The 21,957-nt window shown below is 43.5% G+C and overlaps 2 protein-coding genes across 6 annotated transcripts in view; one reads left to right on the forward strand and one right to left on the reverse strand.

Moving 5' to 3' along the window:
- The window catches only part of CARS2 (cysteinyl-tRNA synthetase 2, mitochondrial (putative)), a 41,064-nt gene extending 26,795 nt beyond the window's left edge, over window positions 1-14,269 (forward strand). For all 5 annotated transcript variants that reach the window (XM_017817397.1, XM_017817399.1, XM_017817395.1 and 2 more), the window contains 5 exons: window positions 2,498-2,636; window positions 4,617-4,740; window positions 6,612-6,710; window positions 10,249-10,509; window positions 13,262-14,269. In XM_017817397.1, the coding sequence (XP_017672886.1) occupies window positions 2,498-2,636; window positions 4,617-4,740; window positions 6,612-6,710; window positions 10,249-10,509; window positions 13,262-13,336 (698 nt within the window). In that variant the 3' untranslated portion in view covers window positions 13,337-14,269. The remainder of the gene's footprint in view (window positions 1-2,497; window positions 2,637-4,616; window positions 4,741-6,611; window positions 6,711-10,248; window positions 10,510-13,261) is intronic.
- A 521-nt stretch (window positions 14,270-14,790) lies between these two features.
- NAXD (NAD(P)HX dehydratase) overlaps window positions 14,791-21,957 on the reverse strand; it is a 49,753-nt gene continuing 42,586 nt past the window's right edge. The window contains exons 9-10 of the mRNA XM_017817301.1: window positions 19,211-19,331; window positions 14,791-16,843 (exon numbers count right to left, since the gene is read on the reverse strand). Coding sequence (XP_017672790.1) covers window positions 16,693-16,843; window positions 19,211-19,331 — 272 coding nt within the window. The 3' untranslated portion in view covers window positions 14,791-16,692. The remainder of the gene's footprint in view (window positions 16,844-19,210; window positions 19,332-21,957) is intronic.

Below are 21,957 nucleotides of genomic sequence, written 5' to 3' on the forward strand. Positions count from 1 at the left end.
GAGAAGAGGCTTTGATGCAGGACATCACTCTTCCATAGTGTGTTTCTGCAGGGGGTCCCCCATGCTCCTTCAGCCTTTTTCAGGCTGGTGGGGCAGAGCTGCTTGGCATGAAGCTGAGTTCTGGGGGCATTGATGATTATCTGGGCCTTTTGCTTTGGCTGATGCCCCTGGCTATTCCCTTCTAGGCCTGAATCACCACCCTTTGGCACACCTGAGACTGTTGGGAAAAGGTCGTTCCTAGGTACCATAAGCAGCAGCAAAGTGACCCTCCACCAGTGTGCCTGCCAGGTGCTTCTGGGTGCAGCTTAAAAGGGGAGGTGCCATCTCTGAAGCCCCATTGTGAGGCAGTGCTTTTCCTCTTGCATCTCATCAGCAGCAGCTTCGCTCTATGCAGTGATGTGGAGGGGCTGTGAGCCTGCTGCGGGCAGTGGGGTTCTAGCTCCAGAATTCTCTCCTGGTCACCAGAAATCTCTGGTGATTTTGTGAACCTGAGTGAACTGCAATGTTTTGACCCCTCTGGTCCGTAGTAACTTGTTGATGCTAATAAACGTAGGTTTCGTACTTCAGTGGTGCAGCGATGATGCCCTCGGGGGCAAAGGAAGGAAGGAGTAGGGACTATGGTGAAGGTTTATAGAGCTGGGCCTGCCCCTGCTGTGCTGTGGCTTTGCAGTGCCTGCAGGCGGTGGTTTAGGAGAATGCCCTGAATTGAGGATGAAGAATCGCTTTAATGAAAGCAGGCTTCATGAGGATAAACTTTCATCAGGTATTCCTTGCAGAGTTCCTGTAACCAGGGTAATCACTTGAGTAGTCCTAATGTTTATAGATGATCTCTCTCAATATCTCACTGTTTTGTAGAAGCCTGTACATTGGTCATTTTAAAAACTGAGTAAAGCTTCATTTTAAAATCAGTGTTAATGAGGCAGTAATGCAGATTTTTAATTACACACAAGTGAAAAATCTGACAAATTCAGGTCCAGGCTTATGCCTTAGTTATACTGGGCTAAATCTGAGGGAGAGTTGTTTTAACAGTTGAGCTTCCTTGGAATTTGGGCTAACTGAACTGAGATCAGTCCTCTTAGATCTGTCCCCTTGCTGCCCTGAAGTCTGGGCAGCATTGGGTGGTTGCACAAAGCAGTTGGCTGTAAGGTGAGCAGAGGTGAGATTGCTGTGGGTGATGCTCAGTACTGATGAGATTAGGAATATGCTGCAAGCAGTAGTTTGGATATACCTTATTGCAGAGGTCCGCTATAAAATGTTGAAGCAATACAGCACTGGCAATGTATGGCTCTGGTGTGATACTGTGGAAGGGAATTAATTTAAATTTAGGCTTGTCCTAGGTGGACAGAGCTTCCACCAAAGTCATGTGAGCTCTCTTGTGTGTTGTCCAAGACCTCTTCTATAGAAAATTGCACATTACTGTACAAATTAAAAGAAAAGCCTCCTGCTAATAGCAACTCACAGTAGAAATGAGAGGGAGCCAATCTAGCACCTGCACTTCTGAGGGTGCAGGCAGGTGAGAGGAGCCTGCTGAACTCTTAGCCAGCAGGAGTGAACGCTGGTTATTCCCAAAGTGGAATTGCCTGCTGAAGCTAGAGTCCTGCTGAATGCAGTGTAGGGGTTGTCCGTGTGCGTGGATGCCTGGTTAGTGGTGTGGCTAATGTTGTTTTTCCAGTTGGAGGAAGAGAAGCACTGTAAGGTTAGGGTGCAGCAGATCATAAAGCAGAGCTTTGCTTTGGATGCAATGAATCATTTACTTTATGGTTTTATCTTTCCTTCCAGTGACTTTAAGAGGCTTCAATGTGTGTAAGTTGGATGTGATGAATCCCATCCCAGATATGCTCTTATGAGTTTCAGCAATTTGTATTTTCTCTAGTAATTGCTTCTGCAAACTGGTATGATCAGTTTAGCTTTGATATTCTGAGGGAATTGTATATCTAGTGAAGAAGCTAGGCCACAAAATTTAAGGTTCATCTAGATTTTAGATATTGGTGAAGCAGCCCTTTAACTCTTAAAGGTTAAGCCTGGATTCCTCACAGATTCAGTAGTAAGGGTTAGGCCTCTTTGGAGGTCTCCAAATACAGATTATGTCTCCCTAAATAAGAACAGGAACAAAATTAGAGGTATGTATTTCCAGCTTAAATCTAGAGAAATGCTTAGAAATATATTAAATCCTAAAGCTTTGGATTAATAACTTTGCAGAGAGATTCGATAATGGGAAAAAAAAATTAAAGTCAAATAGTAGTTGCTTCAGTCAACTTCCACATTCATTTTTTTGAGTCAGTCTGATGCCTTTCCCATAGGTAATACTTTGTCATATGTACTGATTGTTTTTATATTGATTGAATTCACCTAGTGTCCATGAAGAATGTGCAATTAATGGTAAGAAAAGTTTGCTGTACAAATAATAACAAACTTTTCCTTCATCTCAAAATACTGTTCCTATGTATGATAGACAACATACTCTTCATCATAATGCCTTAATTTCTTTTTTTCTTAGCCGTAGAATTCAGTGACAAGAGCATGGATGATGCAAAGAACCTTCTTCAGGCAACCTCCTCATTTATTACAGATGCAAATGCATATATAAAAGGACAGCTGGTGTGTGACCCTGTTAGAGAAGACATACTGTGGGAAAGGTAAGCGCACCTCCTGTTTCTTAAAGACTGTGATTGTTTGAGCAGTACTTTGCTGACAGGCTCAGAAGGCTGACCAGTGTTCTGATTTCTGTTTAAGAAGCAGGACAAGAAGGGCTATGCAGCAGTCTTCCTTCCCAGCCCTCACCAAGGGCAGCTTTTTTTTTCTTCTCTTTCTAGCCAGGTGCTTTTCATTATAGTCCACCACACTTAGTTCATTGTGTTTTTAAAATCTGTGTTATTTATCTAGTGTTCCTGTCCTAATACAGGCATCTTTGCCCCTCTTGAGTGATGTAGAAGGCAAAGCTATGGCAGTTGTGAGGGTACCTGGTTCATTAGCGACTGGAGAAGAAAGAGAACGACGGAAGAGTAGCACACCTTGGGCATGTGAACTCAAAATCAAGCTGGCTGGCACTGTGGTGTGCAGCAGAGGAGAGAAGGGGTTACTAACCAAGTGTCCAGGGGCAGGGATTCTGACAGGGGTGAGAAGAATCTTCTTTGGAGTCCCTTATGAAAACCAGATCGTCTTCCAGGATTGAGATGTGTTTTGTGATGAGTGCAAAGCTGAGAGGAGGAGCACAGTGCTCTGGAGTCCGAGTGGGAGAGGCGCTGAGCGCCCTGAAACAAGTTAAGTGCAAGCAGTTCTGGGACATAGGATCAGAGGGGAAATGGTCTGTTCTGTAGAGGTGAGAGGCAGCTTCCGTGTGCATTGAGCACCTCACTGTTGGGGAAGCTTGTGGCTGCACTGACTAGGGCTTGCAAAGGGCATAGGAGCATGTTACAGGGAAGTGGAGTTGAATTAACTAGCTGTGGTATTTGACAAAAGCAAATCCTTCAGCAGGAGGCTGGAGGAGATCTGTTGGTGAGAGATAAGGCTGAGAGACCTGAAGAAGTTGAAATGGATTGTCGGTAGGGGATGTGTGGGAGGGCACAACTTGTATATTTGTAGGTGTAAAAACAACCAATATGTAACAGAGCTCTTAATTAGACAAGTGTTAGATACTCAGTGGAGAGGAGGAAGCTTGGAGGAAAGTGTTGAGAGGAATGAATTAGGACAGTAGCCATCTGATATCTGAGGGGAGGCAGGCATTCTACGCAAAACCAATTCAGAAACAGCAAAATAAGGCTCAGGAGAACCCTTGAGAGACACTAGGATAGCTTGATGTTCTCCAGCTAGCCTTGCTCCTTGAGCTTTATTGGGAAACAGCATCGTTGGGTCAGTGCTATTGAGCAGTCAGTCAGTTCGCCTGCCTGTGTATGAGAACAAGCTGCCAGCAGCTGTTTGCAGCTCCCCGTTTATTCCTGCTGCTCTCCTCACCCTCCTGCTGAGAGTGGCTGCAGCTGGTGGCACTGGTTCTGCAGTGATGAGTGCTGGTTGCCTGCTGGTTTTTGGGGCTGTGTACACAAATGGTCCCACCAGATCTTTCCATCTGGCCTAAGGCAGGTGGAGTCCCAGGGCTGGGATTGGGCTCACCTGGGAAACAAGGAAGCAGCGCCTGATTCTGAGATGGATCCTGGCAACAGGATTCCTAGCCAACCCCAAGACAGCTCTCTTGCCAGGCACTGGAGTGATGCCTGTGATGTGGCTTTGGAAGAGAAGCATGCTGTTAGCATGATAAATGGGCTGCTGGAAAAAAAACCAGAACTTAGCAAGATTTTTGATGTGTTTAATATCAACCTCATTTTCCATCTGTTTTGAAATTATTACAGCAAATTTGCTCTGTTGTTTTTGGTTCCTGTGATTAACCATGTATATTTATTGAATGGATGTAACACTTTGGATTTTGACATGCGTCAAGTTTTTCCCCTCTCAGCTGAAAGATGTATTCTCCCTGATCAGTGTAGCATTGCCCATCACAGGACAGCTAGGAAGGAGGTGACAGTGTCCTTTCAATGACTCCCTCTAGCTGAATAGCTGATGAATTCAGAGTTCTGCTGGCATCTTGTTTGTCTTATCTTAAATGTTACCTTTTCTTCTTGAAGGCTAGCCAACACAAAAGTAACCGTGAAGGCTGCGTTTGCAGATGACTTTGACACCTCCAGGGCTGTTGCAGCAATTATGGACCTCATTCACCATGGCAACAGACAGCTTAAGGCTGTTACTAAGGTAACCCATTAGGATACAGAGATCAGAAAATGACAGCTGTCCACTGTCCTACTGTTTAATGCAGACAGATTAGTTTATTGTTCACATAAGAAACCAGCAGAAACAAAGCTCCATAAATTGTTGACCGTAATGGAGCCTATTTGTCCTGACCCTATCACAGGAATTGTGCACGGGTATTGTTTTGTGCTTCGTTGTGTCCAGAGGATGTTTCTTTCCTGCTGCCCTATATTATTTATACCTAAGGTTTTTGAAAGGCCTGAAGCCATTGTGGCATGCTGCTAATTTTAGTGTTCTTACCCTGCTTCTTTGCTTAATATCCATGCACAGAAATTAACCTGTGCATGGATATTAACCTGGGAAATGGGGGTGGGGGCTTGCTGCAGGGGCTTTGGCAGGCAACCCCAGGTGCACGGGGCAGTCCTGGGGGTGAGCTCAGCATTGGGGACTGAGTGGCTTTTGCTGTTGGCACATGGTAACTGTGGCATCAGCATTCCTGAATGAGTCTGTCTTCAGATGACTTTTGGCAAATTGAGACCCTGTTAAGATCTCTTGATGCTGACACAAACAAGGCAGCTGGAAAGGACAAGACCTGAGCGATAAACACAATCTGAAGCACTTATGGGTCTCCATTTACCAACAACTCCCTTTGTCACTCAAGGCAAGCACCTCAGCCTTGTCTGTGTTCCTTGATTGCTGGTGTCATCTGTTCACCCTGTTTGTGCTCTAAAAGAAACGTTGAGTACATGGTAATAACTGATTTTAAGAGAGAATTAGCCTGTTTGTTTAGAAATCCTGCCTCCTGCTGGGCCTCTTTCGGCATTGGCTTTAAATTCTGCCCTTAGCCTTACCTTTACAAAATAACTCTGAGCAAATTCACTCCTAAATACAAGTAACCTCATTTTGTCAGTCATTTCTCCTCCCCCGAATTCCTCCTGCCAATTCTTTTGTTGAGAATGGGATGGGGTATTTGTGGGGCAGCTGCCTCGGATTTCTGGTCAGGGTGGTGGAGCTTTCCTGGGTACAGTGCAGATGTCAGAGTGTCCCTGTTACTGGCTCTGTCTGTAGTTTTTCTCCTTAAGAGCTGTGAGTAAATCCACATAACTACTTATTCCTCTCTTTAACCTTCTTGCCATTCTTACCTTAGTGAGCACGTTCCTGTTTCTTTGTCTCAGTGGCCTGCTCCAGCTCATCCCTGTTCAGATCTTCTACACATTTTAGGCTATGGTTTATGTGAGGCCCTAATGAAGATGTCCGATAAAATCCAGTACCAGCTGTTAATTTGCCTGTGTGTGTCATCACTCTTATTTTTTAGGCAAGGCTTAGTCCCTTAAATTGCTCCTCAGTCTATCATTTAATCTTGATTTTATTGCTGCTGCTGCTGGTTTCTGGTGCTACCAGGGCATGACAAAATGCCATACACTATCTCTAAGAGGTCTCCACATTGATCAAATCAGTAAGACACTCAAAGAATGATTTTTTTTTAATCCTTTATACTATAGGTGCCCATGAATCTGGGATTTTTTCTTTTTATTTTGTTGCCATACACACAGCCCTTTCATGCCCAGAAGTGCTATTTTTATGTCTAATTCACTGCACATATGTAATGCACGGCAGCTTCACGAGCATCTCTTGTCCTCACTGCGCAGGCTGGTGATAAGCTCTTCCCTTCCCTCATTTATTTAAATCTTTTCCCTTTGTGCTGTGAGGTGCTTTTATATCTCTGTAAGATTACCCGTCTGGGCAGGTGTTCCTGGTGGAGGTAGATCTATATAATTAGTAGTAGTTTTCCCCTGTGGACTAGGCTACAGAGAGATGCTGGGTTCTGTAATATGTATTGACTGGGCAATCTCTTTTGAGTGTTTTTTAAACAGGATGCTGGGTCTCCTAGAAGCTCTGTTGTGTATGGAAGCATTATTTCCTATGTAGAAGGTTTTTTCAATGCCCTTGGGATGTCCTTTGGAGAAAGACAGGTATGAAACATCTCTTCTATGTGTTCTAGTGTATGGTAGCAACTCCAGGGTTATGTTTTATAGAATGCTTTCCAAAAGCATCAGATGTGACAAAGTAATTGATGGTTTTAGTAAACCTTTCTGCTTCCAGTTTCTTCTGTGATGTCTTAGGAGAGTGTGTGAGGAGGTGGAACAAAGTGTGGGCTTTTTTCTTCTCAGAGGTACTCTTGTGCGGCTTCTGCACCAAGGGTGCTGTTGAAATCAGAGTCTGAGGAATGAAATGAGAAAAAGTTGGCATTAGAGGCCTTTAGTTTGGTCCTGTTATGTGTCTGGCTTTCCCCCAGCTTTTCCTTTTCTTTCTGATGGTGGCACCCAGGCTGGCTTCGCTAGCTGTGTGAATATTTGCAGTTGTGACCCCCTTGCACAGAGCAGAAGCTGAGGTCCCGCTCCTCTGCAGAAAGCAGGGCGGGGAGAAGGGGCTGCTCTGCCTTGAGCCATGGTGGGGTGTGGGGAGGGGACTGCACTGAGGTGCGAGGGGGGGCCCCCTTACATGTCTAATTCATGGAAAGACAGGAGTGGGGAGAGAAAAAAAGGAGGAAAAAGTTCAAAGCAAAGTACTGAACAGGAAAGAGAGTTATAAATATGGAGGTGATATCCTGATGTACGGAAGGTGAGCGTTTAAAATGACACAAGATGTTGGAGAATAGCAGGCTGTTCTGTGCTCCACTCCTGCTCGAATACGGAGTTGAATACCAAGAAGTGGACAAGTTTCTTTAGAGAAACTGTTCTGCAAAAATTTATTTTGGGGAGGGGGAGAAGAGGATAAGAAAATGTAAATAACATTATTCATCCTTTGAAAGTCAGGCACTATAGCGATAAATGTGTTTATTTACTCCAGTTCTTTATGGATTTTCTCACTAAATTTCTTTCAGAACAGTAGCTGGATGTGATTTGGCCATGTGTTATTCCTCATAGCCTGTAGTTTGCATCTTAATTTTTAGTGGCATAAGAAACACTTAAATTTTTCTCTAAGTTGGGTGGTAAAGTCATTCCTTCAGATTCTGGGCTGCCTGTATGCAGGTGTCTGCTACACCTACACATTTTTCCTGAAACAAGTATATGAATGCTTTTCTTTGTTGTAAGCTGTGCTAGTTTCTCTGTGGCAACAGGATCAGCAGAAGATGCTGGTCTGAGGAAAGGAAGAAGGAAGGAAGGAAAGCAAGCACATCAGACTCTTTTCCATCCCTCTGTTCTTTCAGATTCCAGTAAATTAATCCGTCAAAATCTTCATCAGAAAGGTCCCCAGGCTGCCACATGTTAGTAAATAAAATGGTGCAGACATTGTTCTCTGACCTTGAGACCAGCCACAACAGCTCAGCATCCCACCTTTCTTGCCCCTTAGCCAGGTAGCCCCAGGCATGCAGCTGTGAGTCCCAGCATGTGGGCTGTCTGGGAGAGGGCTGGCTGGCTTGGCCACTGCTGTGCCAACAGCTTAGTGTAGAAGATACAGGGAGCAGTGTTTGGGCCCTCTTCATTTGGATGTTTGCATATAGCCTGTGGGTCTGTCTTGCTCTTGGGCTGGCACTCAGCTAATCAGCTGTACGGTCTAATGTAACTGCTTGTGCTTCTGAAGTTGTCAGTGGGGATGCTAAGGCGTAGTCCGTCTTAATCTGGTGGTTGTATAAAATAAGACTGCCTGTCTCTCTCTCTCTCCGCATTGGCAAGAGAAGGATCTTAGCCCACAGGGAGGTAAGATGAATCCATCAAGAGATGATGAGTGGAAATGGCATGCCTGTTTTAGAGCTGGGAAGCACGGGTGAGGGCTTTTGCTCTGCCAAAGAGTGCTGAGGGCATTGCAGGTGCAGCTGGGGCGAAGTGGTGATCATCTGTGGGGAAAGCAAGGGCCAAATTTCCATTTAAAACTTATTAAAAGCTCTTTGGATTGGTTAGTACTGCAAGAGAAGAAACTGGAGATCAGTCCTGAGAGGCTACACAGTGTTTTATGTGGAAATTGGATCAGTTCATCTCCTAAAGCTGCCCCTCCTTTTGCAGGATCTCACTCCAGTAGGTGCCTGGTTTGAACTCCGTCAGTGGTGTTTGTAGAGGCATGTTTGCTACTCCCATCATCATTTGTCTTTCCTCTCCCTTCTGTATTTAAGCATTTATCCTGCTCTTTTACCTGCCCCAGGTTACTATGGAGCATTTCTGGCACTTAGATTTATTACCTTCTTCAATCTCATAAACCTTTTCTTTAGTATGGTTACATGTTTTGAAAGCTTGGGGAATTTGCTGCATCTCATGCTTTTTATCTTCAATAGCTTCTCCCTCACCTTCTCCTCCTCCTCTTTGTTTGTCAGTGACCTCTGAAACTGCTCCCTCTCCTTTCCATCCTGCTGTTCAGTGACTACAGTCCCCTCTGGCTTTAATTACTCAGCTGCTCTTCTGCTCCCAGATGAGCGTTGCTGGCGGCAGCTTCACCCCCCACCTTGGTGTATTTTATGTTTCACTGGTCTGTTGGCTGCTCCCCCTCTTGTGTCTTACTGATAAAATACTGCAGTGGCCTTCTCTTGTTTATTGGAGGTTCATCCTTTTCCTGCCCCTTAGGAGTTTGCCTCTAATGAGAAACAGGGATGGTCTCTCTGTCAAGAGTGAGACCAGGAGCCTGGCTGTGCCAGTGCTGAGGAGTGGCCTTTCTCTTCAGCTAACTCCCAAGCTCCCGTCCTGGCAGCTGTTGGACCAGGACTCTCTAGGAGGAGCAAGTCTGTTCTCTTCTTGAGGCATTGACCAGTGAGACTTCTACCAAGCCAGCGGGGGCTGAGGAAGCTCGGAGCTGGCGGAGGGAAGGAGGGGGCTTGGCTACAGCCAGAAAATGCCCACTCACCATGTGCAATGGCTGCTGCTCTGTTGGGTTGAGTGGCTGTAACTTTGGGCAAGGTGGATCAGGTGAAAGTTCTGTAGATTTGGGTAGATTTTTCTGTTGATGCAAGGAGAAAGGATAGACTAGAGACTTAAAGTGAAAATACTTACTTTTCCTGGTTTGTATTTCCTGAAGAAGGCCTAGAGCTCAAAGGCAGAGTAAAAGGCTGATGCATTTGCGAGGTCTTCGGACTATTACAGCCAAGGAGCTGTCTGAGCTAGTGGCTGGACTTCCCTTGCTGTATTGGATTCCTGTTGCCAGGTCTTTCTTCCATTAATTTGTCTAACCCCGTTTTAACTTATGCACACTTTTGGCATCTTGGAGGTTTTCTGTGGTGATGAGTTCCACACTCAGGTTATGCAATGTGTTATGTTCAGGTCAGAGCACTCTGCTGACCTCCAACATAGATGCTTTCCTGTGTAGGAATACACTGAACTACTTCCAAATGTGACTCCACTGTAACTTTTTGTCCAGCATTAGTCCATATATTCCATATTAGTCCATATTAGTCCATATATTCCAATATATGGAAGATGTACAATCAAGAGAGGTGATGAGGCCTCAATGTGTGCTGCTGAGTTGGGGTTGATTTTTTTAAATACCATTCTCAGGTGTTTGTAAAGCACGCTGTTTGATTTCTAGGTGGCTGTGGGAGGAGACAACTCTGCAGTGCTCTCTAATGTCCTTGACGAGCTTGTGAGGTTCCGCACAAGGGTCCGTCACTATGCGCTGGCTCTGCCAGAAGCAGCAGATGCCGTGCCAATGGAGGGGGCTCCAAGAGTTAATGAACCCAAACAAGAGCAGAAGGAAAAGAGGAAGCAGTTAATGCTGGAGAGAAAACCCCTCCTGGAGGCTTGTGACAGTCTTCGTGAAGACCTTGCTGCCTTTGGAATCCAGCTAAAGGTAGAAGACAGTAACCCTCTTTAGAGACTGTTAATCACTTTTTAAGAGAACACTTATTTTTGCTCTTTGTTCCCCTTCATCAGCTTTCAGTGTTGTTTCCTGCTCCCTGAGTGACTGCAGTAGCAGGAGGTGGAAGTCAAGCCCTTGTCTGGCTGTATTGCTGCCTTCTCTTCTGCTCCCCCTCAGCCTCGTGTCTCCATGAAAGCTGTACCTACTTCTGCAGTTACTAAGGGCGTGCTGTTTAGCCATTGAAAATCTAATATTCAGAAATCTCTAAGTTGCCCAAGTTCAATCCAGAAGGAAAGGTGTGAGTAATGTGTGCAATCTTAAAAAAGATTGCAAAGGAACTGGGAAGTGAACTGAGATGACTTATAAAAATAACGCCTTCCTTCTGCCCTCTCCAAATTCCCCACCAAAAATAAGTCCTCATGAGAAAGCCTCTTCCATCTTCAGCAGCTCCATTCCCAACTGTTCCTGAGCCACAAGTACTTTGCTGATTCCTGTACCACTCCTCTCTCCATCCTGCTTTCTACTTTTAGCCTACACCTAATGCCACTGTTCTTTTCTGTTACCTTAGTGGCACCTCCTGCTCAAGAGAAGCCCATCCATTGTGTTACTGCCTTCTCCTGGTTTCAAGGAGCTGTGTTACTTTTGTAATGGCCCTGCTTCTTCCAATTCCTCTTGTTCACTGCCCTTCTCACCTCTGCTCCACCCGTTGGTGGGTCAGTGTTGCTCCTTACATGCAGACAAATCCTTGTATTCTCTCCAGTGTCTTTTTTCCTCCCTCCAGTTTATGCTGCTTATTTTTCCCTCGCTTGGGGAACTGAGCCTGCCTAATCTGCTTCCATCCTTTTGCTGGTAGGGATATAAAGCACAATGACATCAGGGAGGGACAGTATACATCTGCTTTGGTTGCCCAATGTGAGAGCTTGTCAGCACACCTGTTAAAAACAGCTGTGGAGCGTGGTCACTGTCTAAGGGTCTCGGATGAAAGCGAGCGTGCGATACAAACTGGGTGAGCGCCTAAGCACTGTGGTGGTGAGCTACAGCTCTGAAAGCAAAGGAATACTTTGAGAAGCTGGAATATCTGCCTCCTTTAACTTGTTTGTAAATCCTCACTCCACTCATCTGTCAAGCAAGTTTGAAAATCCAAACAACTGTGCTGAGACAAAGTCTTGGAGAAGAAGCTTGCCTTTTGATCTATTGGCAAAACAGCCACAGCCCCATTTCCATCCTTGTGCAGATTTGTTTTGCTTTGTTTTTAAAGGGATTTACATGTGAAAACTTCACAGAAATTGGTCAGAACCAGGATTCAGACCGGTCCATTTATTTAAAAAATGTTTTTAATAACCTGAAGCTCAGCATAATCTGTCTCCTGCTCCTCCTAGAAGAGGTTGTGCCAGAAGGCAAAGCACACACGCACAGATGAGCACACACAGCACACATCCAAAGCTGAAGTCCTGCTTTTTTTGCTGATACCATGGAAGTATCCAAAGGTGTGCTGTGAAGGTTGCTCACATCTTGCTTTTGCAAATCCTAAAGAGTCCTGTGAACATGCAGCTCTGCAGTTCCTGACACAGGCTCACCAGAGCACACATGCAGCAGGACATGGCCTTACCCACCTTCCTACTCAGCACGAGTCTGCTTGTCTGGGGTCAGCTGTTAGAAAGTTGCCCTGGTAACACAGAGCCCACCAGGGGGGTGCTGCTTGCCTAGTAAGTGCTACCCGGCCTCTCATTGCCACAGAACTTCTGAGCCTGATTATATGCATGCAGCAATGCCTCTGCTAACAGGTTCCACTCTGTCACATGAAGCTCAAGTAAGCCAGCAACTTCTCAAGTCCATGTGCAGGAGGAAAAGCAGCAGAACAGATGAAGCAGACAATCCTCATCTACATGCAGAGTAGACTAGGAACACCCCTGGTTTGAGGGAGGGCAAGGAGGGGGTGGCTTGAGAACCAACTCAATCTCCTTAAAAATCAGCTTTGTAAAAAGGGTAATTTCTCCTTCAGATTCTAAGTTTGTAGTTTCTTCTCTCAGGCTGCTTGATGTAGATGATGTTGGCTGACGTTACCTAACTTGTATCAAACTGATTTAAAAAATACCCATTTGTCTTTTCATGTCATTATAGCATGCTTGAAACACAAGCTCAGCTGTGCCGCTAAGTGAAATGTAGTAATTGTGTATTTATGCATCAAAAATAGTTTTCACTTTAATATAAAAAAAATTCAGCATTGTATCCCAGCATCTCTCATGAGTCAGAGCTCATATTCAGATTAACTTTGCAACCATTACAAACAGCTGGATCTAAATAGTCAGAAATATTCCGTTTGACTGTACTATTGTCTTTCAAAAATATGACCGTATTACACTATCCCCAAGTTCAGAAGGCCATCAATACATATTCTCATGTATTGACCATAAGTGTTTTCCATGTACATGAGCCATTCAAACATGAAAATGCAATTGCAGGAGTTGAGCAGAAGCTACTCATGTGAAAGTCTACACCCCACTGCAGCATCCCACACTGAAGAGGTGACATTTCTAATGTGTGTTTCTTCCTTCTTAGCTGGGAAGGATTATCTGGGTTTGTTTTACAGCTCTGAGCATTATTAGTAGCAGTGGCATTCCTCTGAGATGGTATCACCACCTCCTTTGCCTAACTAACTGGATTAGTAGCTTTGCTGTATGAATCTTGTTTAAAAACCTGTGCCTCCACATGCTGGGACTAACCTGGATACTTTTTCTTACAGGACAGAGCTGCTGTTTCAACCTGGGAAATTGTGGAAGGAGGGCAGACAGAGCAGCAGACTGAGAAACAAAGCTGATCCCTCATCTTTGGACTTGTTTTTTATTTCAGCTGCTTTGGCAACTGTTGTAAATATTAATTCTTTCCAAATAAAGTCTGTGGAATAGAATGGCTAACAACAATAATCTGAGCAAAACTGTTGGCACTGCCATTGGGTAAATAAATACAGGCCTTGAAGCACACATGGCAGAAGCATCCAGAGTGCAGGGCAGCAAGGAAGCAGCTTGACTTACACCAACACTGGCATATTCTGCTGCAGAAATGTTCCAGCTCCAAGTGCTCTGTGATCTGCCTTTGCACCCTCTTCTGCTGAGCTGACACAGAATTAAACATAGCGAAGGAAGAGGCAAGAACTTAGGCCTGTCTTTGAGGGTGAAAACACTTAGTTTTGTGCCTGTTGGTTCAACAATTCTGTTCCTCTCAGACAGAGAAGTGGGGGACACTTTTAGCCTTGAAGTATTTCCTTATTGCAGTGGTGCTGGTTTGGTCCTGTGAGACCTTTACCTGTAATATGGAGGTATAGTTTGCTTTTGCACAGAATACACTGAGATTTCTCTAGCACTGGGAATGCAGCACACTCAGGATCTCTCCATCATAATTGGGAAGATAAAATTAGGATGCTTAGCTATTACCTGTTCAGTTACCTTTGCTTTTGCCATTGTTTGCATTAAAAACAGTCCCTGGCTGCTGTGGCTGTAGACAGAGGTGCAGAGGCCTCTCTTACCTGTGAGGTGACCTGTGTTCTAGGGCCTGAGTTGATATGGGGCTGGTACTTACCTAGGGGCACACTTTCTTTAAAGTGCCCATAGGCACTTTAATTTATGAAAAGATAAAAACCAAGCAGAACATGGCTTCATCTACAGGGCACTTCTGTGCATTGTACTTTCAAATTGTCTGTTCCAAAGGATAAAGGCTTTCTTTTCTACTGTTGGGAATAAAATATGTAGCTATTTTTCTGTTCCCTTTCTCCATTATTGGTACTTAGAGAAAAGATGGAGGTGTCCCTTCACCAGCACTGGGGCAGGTGCTTATTTGACACAGCTGGTACTGCACTCTGCTAGTGGCAGTGTTGTAGCAAACTAGAGTGAAAGGCGAGCAGGCAGCTCAGCTGTGGGAAATGTCATCAGCACACACCAAACAAAGTCCACACAGTCAATTTGCTATTATTTTTATTTCCTACCAAAAGAAACTGCTACATTTCCAGAATGTTTAAAAAATGTACCAATTTGTATACATTAGTGAGTAACAGAGTTACAACTTCTGTGTAGATTTAAAACCAACACGGCAGGTTGAAATCTGTACTGAGCTCTGTTAATTGATTGACTTCGCCTACAAATGCCATTTAGATTATAATACCACTGATGTTCTAAATACAAAAAAAAAAAAAAAAAGCCAGTAGCTGTTTTAAAATCAGTTTTAACTTGCTGATTTAATTTAAAAGTAGTCAGGCTTCTCAAATAGATTTAGGGGGAAAAAAAAAAAAAAAAAAAAAAAGCCAGTAGCTGTTTTAAAATCAGTTTTAACTTGCTGATTTAATTTAAAAGTAGTCAGGCTTCTCAAATAGATTTAGGGGGAAAAATAACAGTAGCTTAAGTTTCCCCAAAGATGCAGACAGTTTACAAAACTGCTTAAATTAAACACTAAAACCTCATCTCTTAAGAGTAGTCTGTGAACCCTCATAGACCAACATGAGCAAACATTTAAAAACCTATCTTAAAAATAGGTAACTGGTTTAGAAAGAAAAACAAAAATGCATCGGGGTGAGGTAGTAGTCACAGTGCATCCAGAAATATCAACTCTAAGGGCTGAAGGGAAATACTTGGAGCAGCTTTTCTGATTCCAGGTGCTTTCTGCAGGCAGCTATTGCAGGTATGAGAACACAGTCTGACTGGTCTGTGGGACATCACATGCCAACCTAGAGCTGGAGCCCTGCACAGGCGTGGTTGTGGTGAACAGGTAACATCTATTGCAATAACCAGATACGTTATGTGCTTGTTCTGTGCTTTAATGAGCATAAACACTTGGAGCTGGATTGGAGGCTCAAGGGCAGTACCCACTTAAGTGTTCTTGGCATGAACTTGTCCCCCTCTCCATAATGGTTTAGTCTCTACAAGCTTTGACTGAATCTCCAAAAATTTAACAAATCGTAGTGTGCAAAAATCCCACACAAGTTCCTCTTCATACCTAATGCTTACCTGCCCTGCCAACGTGCCAGATCAGTGTGGCCCTAACAGTGTCCTGTCTCGCAAAGATCAGACAAAAAGCCTCTGTGCTCTAAAAAAGTAAAAGTACCAAGTACTAAGTACTGCACTTGAAGCTCAGACACCAACCACCATTTTCTGTTCCTGCCTTTAACCTGCAGCATACAGCTGCCTGCACACTGCTACGACAGTACAGGTACATGCTGTGGGCTGCCTTCAACTCGTATTCCTGCTGGCTAATTACTATCCACCTATGGATCTGTGTGCTGGTCTTCTCTGAGCTCTAACCCAGCAGGCAACGGGAGTTTTAAAAGCACTTTACTCTTCCATGATCACTGAGAGTCTGACAGTTCTGCTGGGTATCACTGAGTTTCTTGCCCCACCTAGTACCTCTCCAAATGATAATTTCACAAATTTATCACATTGAGTTCCAGATGAGTCAAGACTAGATAAAGAAACAGAATTTTTATTTTTTTTTCAGGTAAGCCTAATTACTGTTTAATGAATTTTGCTGCTGAGATACCTACAGTATATCCTATTCTGCCACGGGGGGACCTTTTAAAAAACAACAAAATAAGACATTGCAGGAAGGGGTGCCTTGTCCAAATGAATGCTGCCTCTGGGACCAGGAATGGGAAAAGGCAACTAATTACATTCAAAATCTACAGCAACTCTCATGCACTCCCTTTCCAAAGAGGCTTATTTTTTGCTTCTTAATATACTAGCATGGCAAAAAACTGAAGTGCAATAGCTAATTCTAGACAGAGGTTCTAAGAATGACAACATGATAACCTTGGTGCAATCCAAGAAATTCAGTTGAGCTGGTGGAAGAATTTTATCTAAATATCAAGTGCATTTTTTTTGCTGTTCACACTTTAGTTATTGCTCAATAACTATCAAAAAGAACAGAGGAATACTTTCAGTTTAGTTTTATTATATTATAACAGATCTGCAACTACAGCTTATTTCAGCCAAAACATTTTTGTATTCCAAACTCTTAAAAAATATCTACATTAATCATATTTTTCTATTCTTAAAAATAAAAAAGATCTACCTAACATACCATTGTTGCTACAGCACTTGAAAGGGTGCATTACTTATGTAAATTCTACGGTACATGTAATTACTCTTGCAGTCACTGTTCTTCCTTTTCTTCTTCTCTGCTGCTTTGGCTTCAGGTTTCATAAAGTTTGCTGAAAGCTGTTCCAACTTCTGAAACCATGTCAGAGGCTGTCATTGAACGTCCGAATTTTTGAAAGGCTTGGTGGTTAGACTGCCTCGTAAGAGAGCAAGCTCCAAATGCAGCCACTAGAAAGGGATTTTGACTAAAAGGAAAAAAACAAAAAAACAACAACATTATCAAGATAATCCAAACACTCTTGTGCAATCCATAAGGTGGTGGACATCATCTTTGTACCCCTAAATGCCAGGAAAGCCTCTTAAGCAAACATCTGTTTCTCAGACTCACTGCAGAACATCTTTGCCTGAATTTTTTTTACCAAATACTTCCCTATCCGTGGCATAGCATGTGACTGACTCAGAAACCAGGGCCAAAGGACGCAAGAGGAAAACAGGCTTAAAAAGTGGGGAAGAAGGTGATCCATGTCTAGTTTTACTGATTTGATGCTTCATCCTTTCCTACAGAAGATCAAATATCACCTGGCAGCGTTTTAACTCCCTTTCCTCTCCATTTGCTGGGTAACTCCGTTTAGTTCTGTCTTGCAGGGGGTGAGGAAAGATGTGGGGATGCAGGCAAGAGATGATTTTTAACAGGGCCATAGTGACTGCTCCAGAGCCCTCACGATAGCAGCTTAAAAGCGGTACAGTGACCGCCATAGCCCACGACGGAAATTAGGCACTGCCTTAATGTCTCCTACATGTTTACAAACGGCCTAAGAGAGCGTACCCAGCCCCAGACCTCAAACACTGAACATCCCTTGGAGAAGCCAGCACAGTCTTGCCACCTCCAGAGCACCTTTTCACAGGCTGGGCCATGGGAGTCACTTTTGCTGCCTTACAACAGAAAGCAACTGCAGAATAGTTCAGCAGCCAGTGCTGCACTCCAGGTTCTGGCTGATTAAAATTCTCACAAAGCTCAGCCACAGCTGAGGCATCACTGCCTGTGAGTCACTAGGGACCTACTGACTCCTCTGCCAAGTGAGAGTTTTGTGAAGGATCCTGATGTAAAACACAGGCAAAGCAGGACATGAGTTTACAATTAGGTGTTACTTGAGGGGCAACTCCATATAACTCATCAAGGTGCAGGAGTATTTAAGCCACTCTGAGAGTCAATCCTGGATGCCCAAATACTGCTCTGAAACAAGAGCTGTGCACATGCTCCTGGGCTCAAGGCAGTTAAAACACTTGTTTCAAAATTCCACTCTGCACAGACCTGTTTTGAAACGACAGAACCAGGCACAAGCGTGGCAAGACTGGCTGGACTGCCTGCAGTGCAGTCTGCAAGCAGATGCCCTGACTCACTGAACCCAAGAAGCTCCTCCTCTCCTGAAACACATAAGGTAGACAGGATTGGTACAGCAGGTGTTTGTGAAGGGTCACCTTAACACCACCACAGGAGACACAATGTATTGCTGATGCCAATTATACTTTTCCTTCATTTATAAAATAAAGGAGTTTCTGAGCAAGCTGTTTGGAAAAGCCACAGGAGTTCAAGTCAGGAGAGCCTGGAGAACGTGTGCTGCCTTTGCAATTTAATACTGCTCTGTTGTACCCCAAACAAAAATGAAGTCACCCTTTTAGTGAATAAAACCAAAATTCCTCCGTTAGTGACAGCTGCAACTCTTCCATTTTTGGATTGCTATGTTAGATTTCAGAACTTTAAAGTCTGGTTCAGTTGGTCCCTCATTTCTCCTGGGGCACCTACTGCAGTGCCCTTGTGCTAAAACAGACTAGTTAACTCCCATGAACATCTAATTGTGTGCATCTGCATGCAGCATCCAAAACGACAACAAAAGATTTCCACTCCTCAAACTTTCATAGCTCATTACTTATAGAGAAGAGGGACTGTAACTCCCTGACTGCTTTTATCAAGGTTCCTTTCAACTTCATTTAAAGCAGCTGCTTTCACAGAAAGAGTACATGACTATATGGACCAACTAGTCAGACATGAATTGATGTAATTTAACAAAAAGCCAACAGTCAGCTACATGGCTGCTTTATGCACGAATAAACTGGACTGCCGTTTGGCCTTTAAAAGAGTTACACTCTTTGAAACAGTATTTTATTTGCAAGTTTCAACTTACCTGCCCCACTGAATTACTTAGGCACAATGCAGAAGGATTCACCAAATTACAAAAACAAAGCCAAATGACATGTTTTTTGAATTACAGAGATGCTACTACCAGTGACTACCACTTACTTATTCTTCGTACTTTCAGCCTTACATTCAATTGTTTTGAAAACGTGTATCTCATACATAAATGTCCTTGGGAATAGATCCAGATTCATGCTCTTTTTCTGCCTCAGATTTGGGGATGTTAGATTACTGAAGGGTTTGTCTTATTAAATTATTACTATGTAGACTGCTCTAGAACATACATTTTTTAAAAGTACGTGGATATCTCTGTACCAACGACTCTGATTTCATTTGGAAATTTATACAGCGGGTCTACAACAGTTGCCACAGCAGAACACAAACTCATAACAATTAAGTTAATTATTAGTATTCATACCCATTTGTTTTTTCAGCTCCAGCAACAAATGCCCAGTGTGCTAAGACTCCAAGAGAACCAGAAAGAAGGTCCCCCTGTCCACCACATCTCCGGCTGCTTCCTTCATGACTGCATACGAGTACTACAAACAGACAAACATAAAACAAAGTCAGGTGCTTTTTTCCTTCCATTTACAATGACACCACTGCAGCTGCAAGGGTTATTAATCTCTGAGGGACACAGCAATGAACAGGTGAGAGACTAATGAGAGACAGCAGCACAGACTGAAGTACACTATTCTTAAAAAAGAAAAATTATTGCATCAACATTTTTAAAAATACTTTTCTGATTACCTTTTAATACTTTACAAATAACATCACACAATATACACACTTTTTCCACTTCACTCAGCCTGCACAGATGAGTTTAGTGATTCATGTGCCATGATGAGCCATTACCCAAACTGGACCAGGTCCCTCCACAAAGCCATTGCGTAAATGCAATCCTTCAGAGTCTCTGACCTTCAGAGTTTGTGAATGTAAACCAAGGCATTTCACAAAGAGCAAATGCAAAACAGAACTAAAATCTCAAATCTTCTACCATGCCCATCACAAAGGTATTTTACTGAAAACAGCCTTTTCCTCAGGCTTTGTAAAAACCATATGCAAGACAGATTTGTTTTTTCTGCCAATCAAGTGTCCTCAGCATCCATGTATGTTTCTGTCAGCAGTGTCACTGTGGATAGGCTCTGTCAGGTTATCAGATGTTACATTTCTATTTTAAATATACAAAGGACCTTGGTCAAACTGATCTCTTTGTGGAGCTTTAACTATGAAGAAGATGCAAGTGGTTTCACTACATTTAACTCCTTTGTTCTCCACTCTTAACAAGCCCAGGCAGGAAGCCTAAAGGATACCTAAGGCACACAAAAAGAAAACAGCATCGATTCTGCTCCCCTTCTCCAAACTCTCTTGTGTACCTACCCTTAGCTTTTCTTCTTGCTTAGCTCTGAAAAAAAAAAAACAGGAGAAACTTGTTTTCCTCTCCTAGGAGAACGGAAGAGCTGGCAGAATCACCAGTGGCCAAGTAGTGATCCTTAGCATCTCCAGCCAGCTACTGCAGAGCTACTCAGGTTCAGGACTGTGTACACAACTGTTTGTGTGCTCCTGAGCACACCAAATACACAAGCAAAGTATAAAGCAAGACATTGCTTGGAGAACAGCTCTTACCCCAAGTCACCTGGGCTGGCTTTCTCCACGGTGTATAAACAGAGCAGCCCAGGTGGTTTAGAGGGAGTAGTACCCATATTTTTCAAATGCAATTTTTCTCTTATAAACTCATGGGAAAAATCTGAACGAAACTTAAGGACTTGCAGGTAAATCTTCTTAAATAGCAAGCAGTAAAAAACTACATAATGCCAATAAACCCCTTCCAGTCCATTAGCATAGTTAATTTCTGGAACAGCAAAGAATTGTACTTCACTTCCATTTCCTACCAATTCTTCCAGCAATAATTGCTGGGCTTGTGAGGCCAGGCAGTTGTGTGTGTTTGCTGCCACTGAGAGGGCAAAGATTCATTAGTCACCACGAACACAACGACACCACTGCAGCGTTGCCAGCAGTTCATTTTCCCAATCACTTTTCTCCCCTTCCCCCTCCCCCCTCTCAAATTAAGATTCTAGATGTGTTTCTCAGTGAGCAGTAGCTAATGTCAAATTTCACAAGTTAAATGCCCTTCTGAGTTAGCTATCTGAAGAAGGTATGCCCTTTTAGGTGCGTGGCTTATTCTTATTTTTATTTTAAATACAGTGCTTTGGAGAAATTACCTCTAATTCTGCTACTTTGAAGACGCTATCTCACAGGATTTTCACTTTGAGGGCTTGAACTCCTGGCAGGAGGCAGGATGGAAATCCTCCGTTCAAAAGCTTTGGGGCCTTCTGACTGACAGCTGAGCACAAGCCCCTGCTTATTAGCTGTATGTCACCATCTGCCACTATTCTGTAGCCCCACAACCTTCCAGTCATTTTTGAGCTGTACAGGAAAGCAAGCTCTCCTCAAACTAGGCCAATTATAATACTCTGTTAAAAAAAAAAAAAAGTGGTCTTTTGTTTGTGGTTTTAAAAAAGTAAGTCTCAAATATGTGCAGACTACCTCACAGGCAACAACAAAAGCAGACCTTTGTACTCTGCACAGAGATGCTGGAAAACAAATCCATGGAATACCTTCAGAGAAGCAGAACTACAGGAAATTCACTTGAATGAGGAGGGAAAAGTATAACGCTTCAGCAATTCTTTGAGCAGAAGCTCAGCTGATCACAGAATATCTCAAAATAAAAGGACGATGAACATTACAACAGGCAATAGGAAAGGATTTAAAAATTCCTCTGAATTACAGTCACTATTAAAAGCTTTTAAAACAAAAGAAGGAATCCCAACTACCATCAAGACAAACTGGCATACTGCCAAATCAGCATAGGACAAGGTCTTCTGGATGGCTTTTCCCAGCCTTCTCTTAGAAAAATAAAATAAACTGCTGTCTTCCCACTCCCCCAGTGCAACATCCCCCACTAAATGTCTGTGCCCTGCTGTGAAGTCATCTCCAGCAGTTCTTTAAGGACCAGGGGACTGATGTCCTTATGTTGCACTGAGCAGTGACAACCAGTGGCAAAGTTATAAGACCTCGATTAGACGGACATGACTGAACAGACAGTGATGATGCTGAGAAGGTGGGCAGTTCTATTCCCTGGAGATATGCGGAATTATGTATTTA

Source organism: Lepidothrix coronata, unplaced genomic scaffold (genome assembly GCF_001604755.1).
Source record: "Lepidothrix coronata isolate B3197 unplaced genomic scaffold, Lepidothrix_coronata-1.0 Scaffold60, whole genome shotgun sequence".
Lineage (NCBI taxonomy): Eukaryota > Metazoa > Chordata > Aves > Passeriformes > Pipridae > Lepidothrix > Lepidothrix coronata.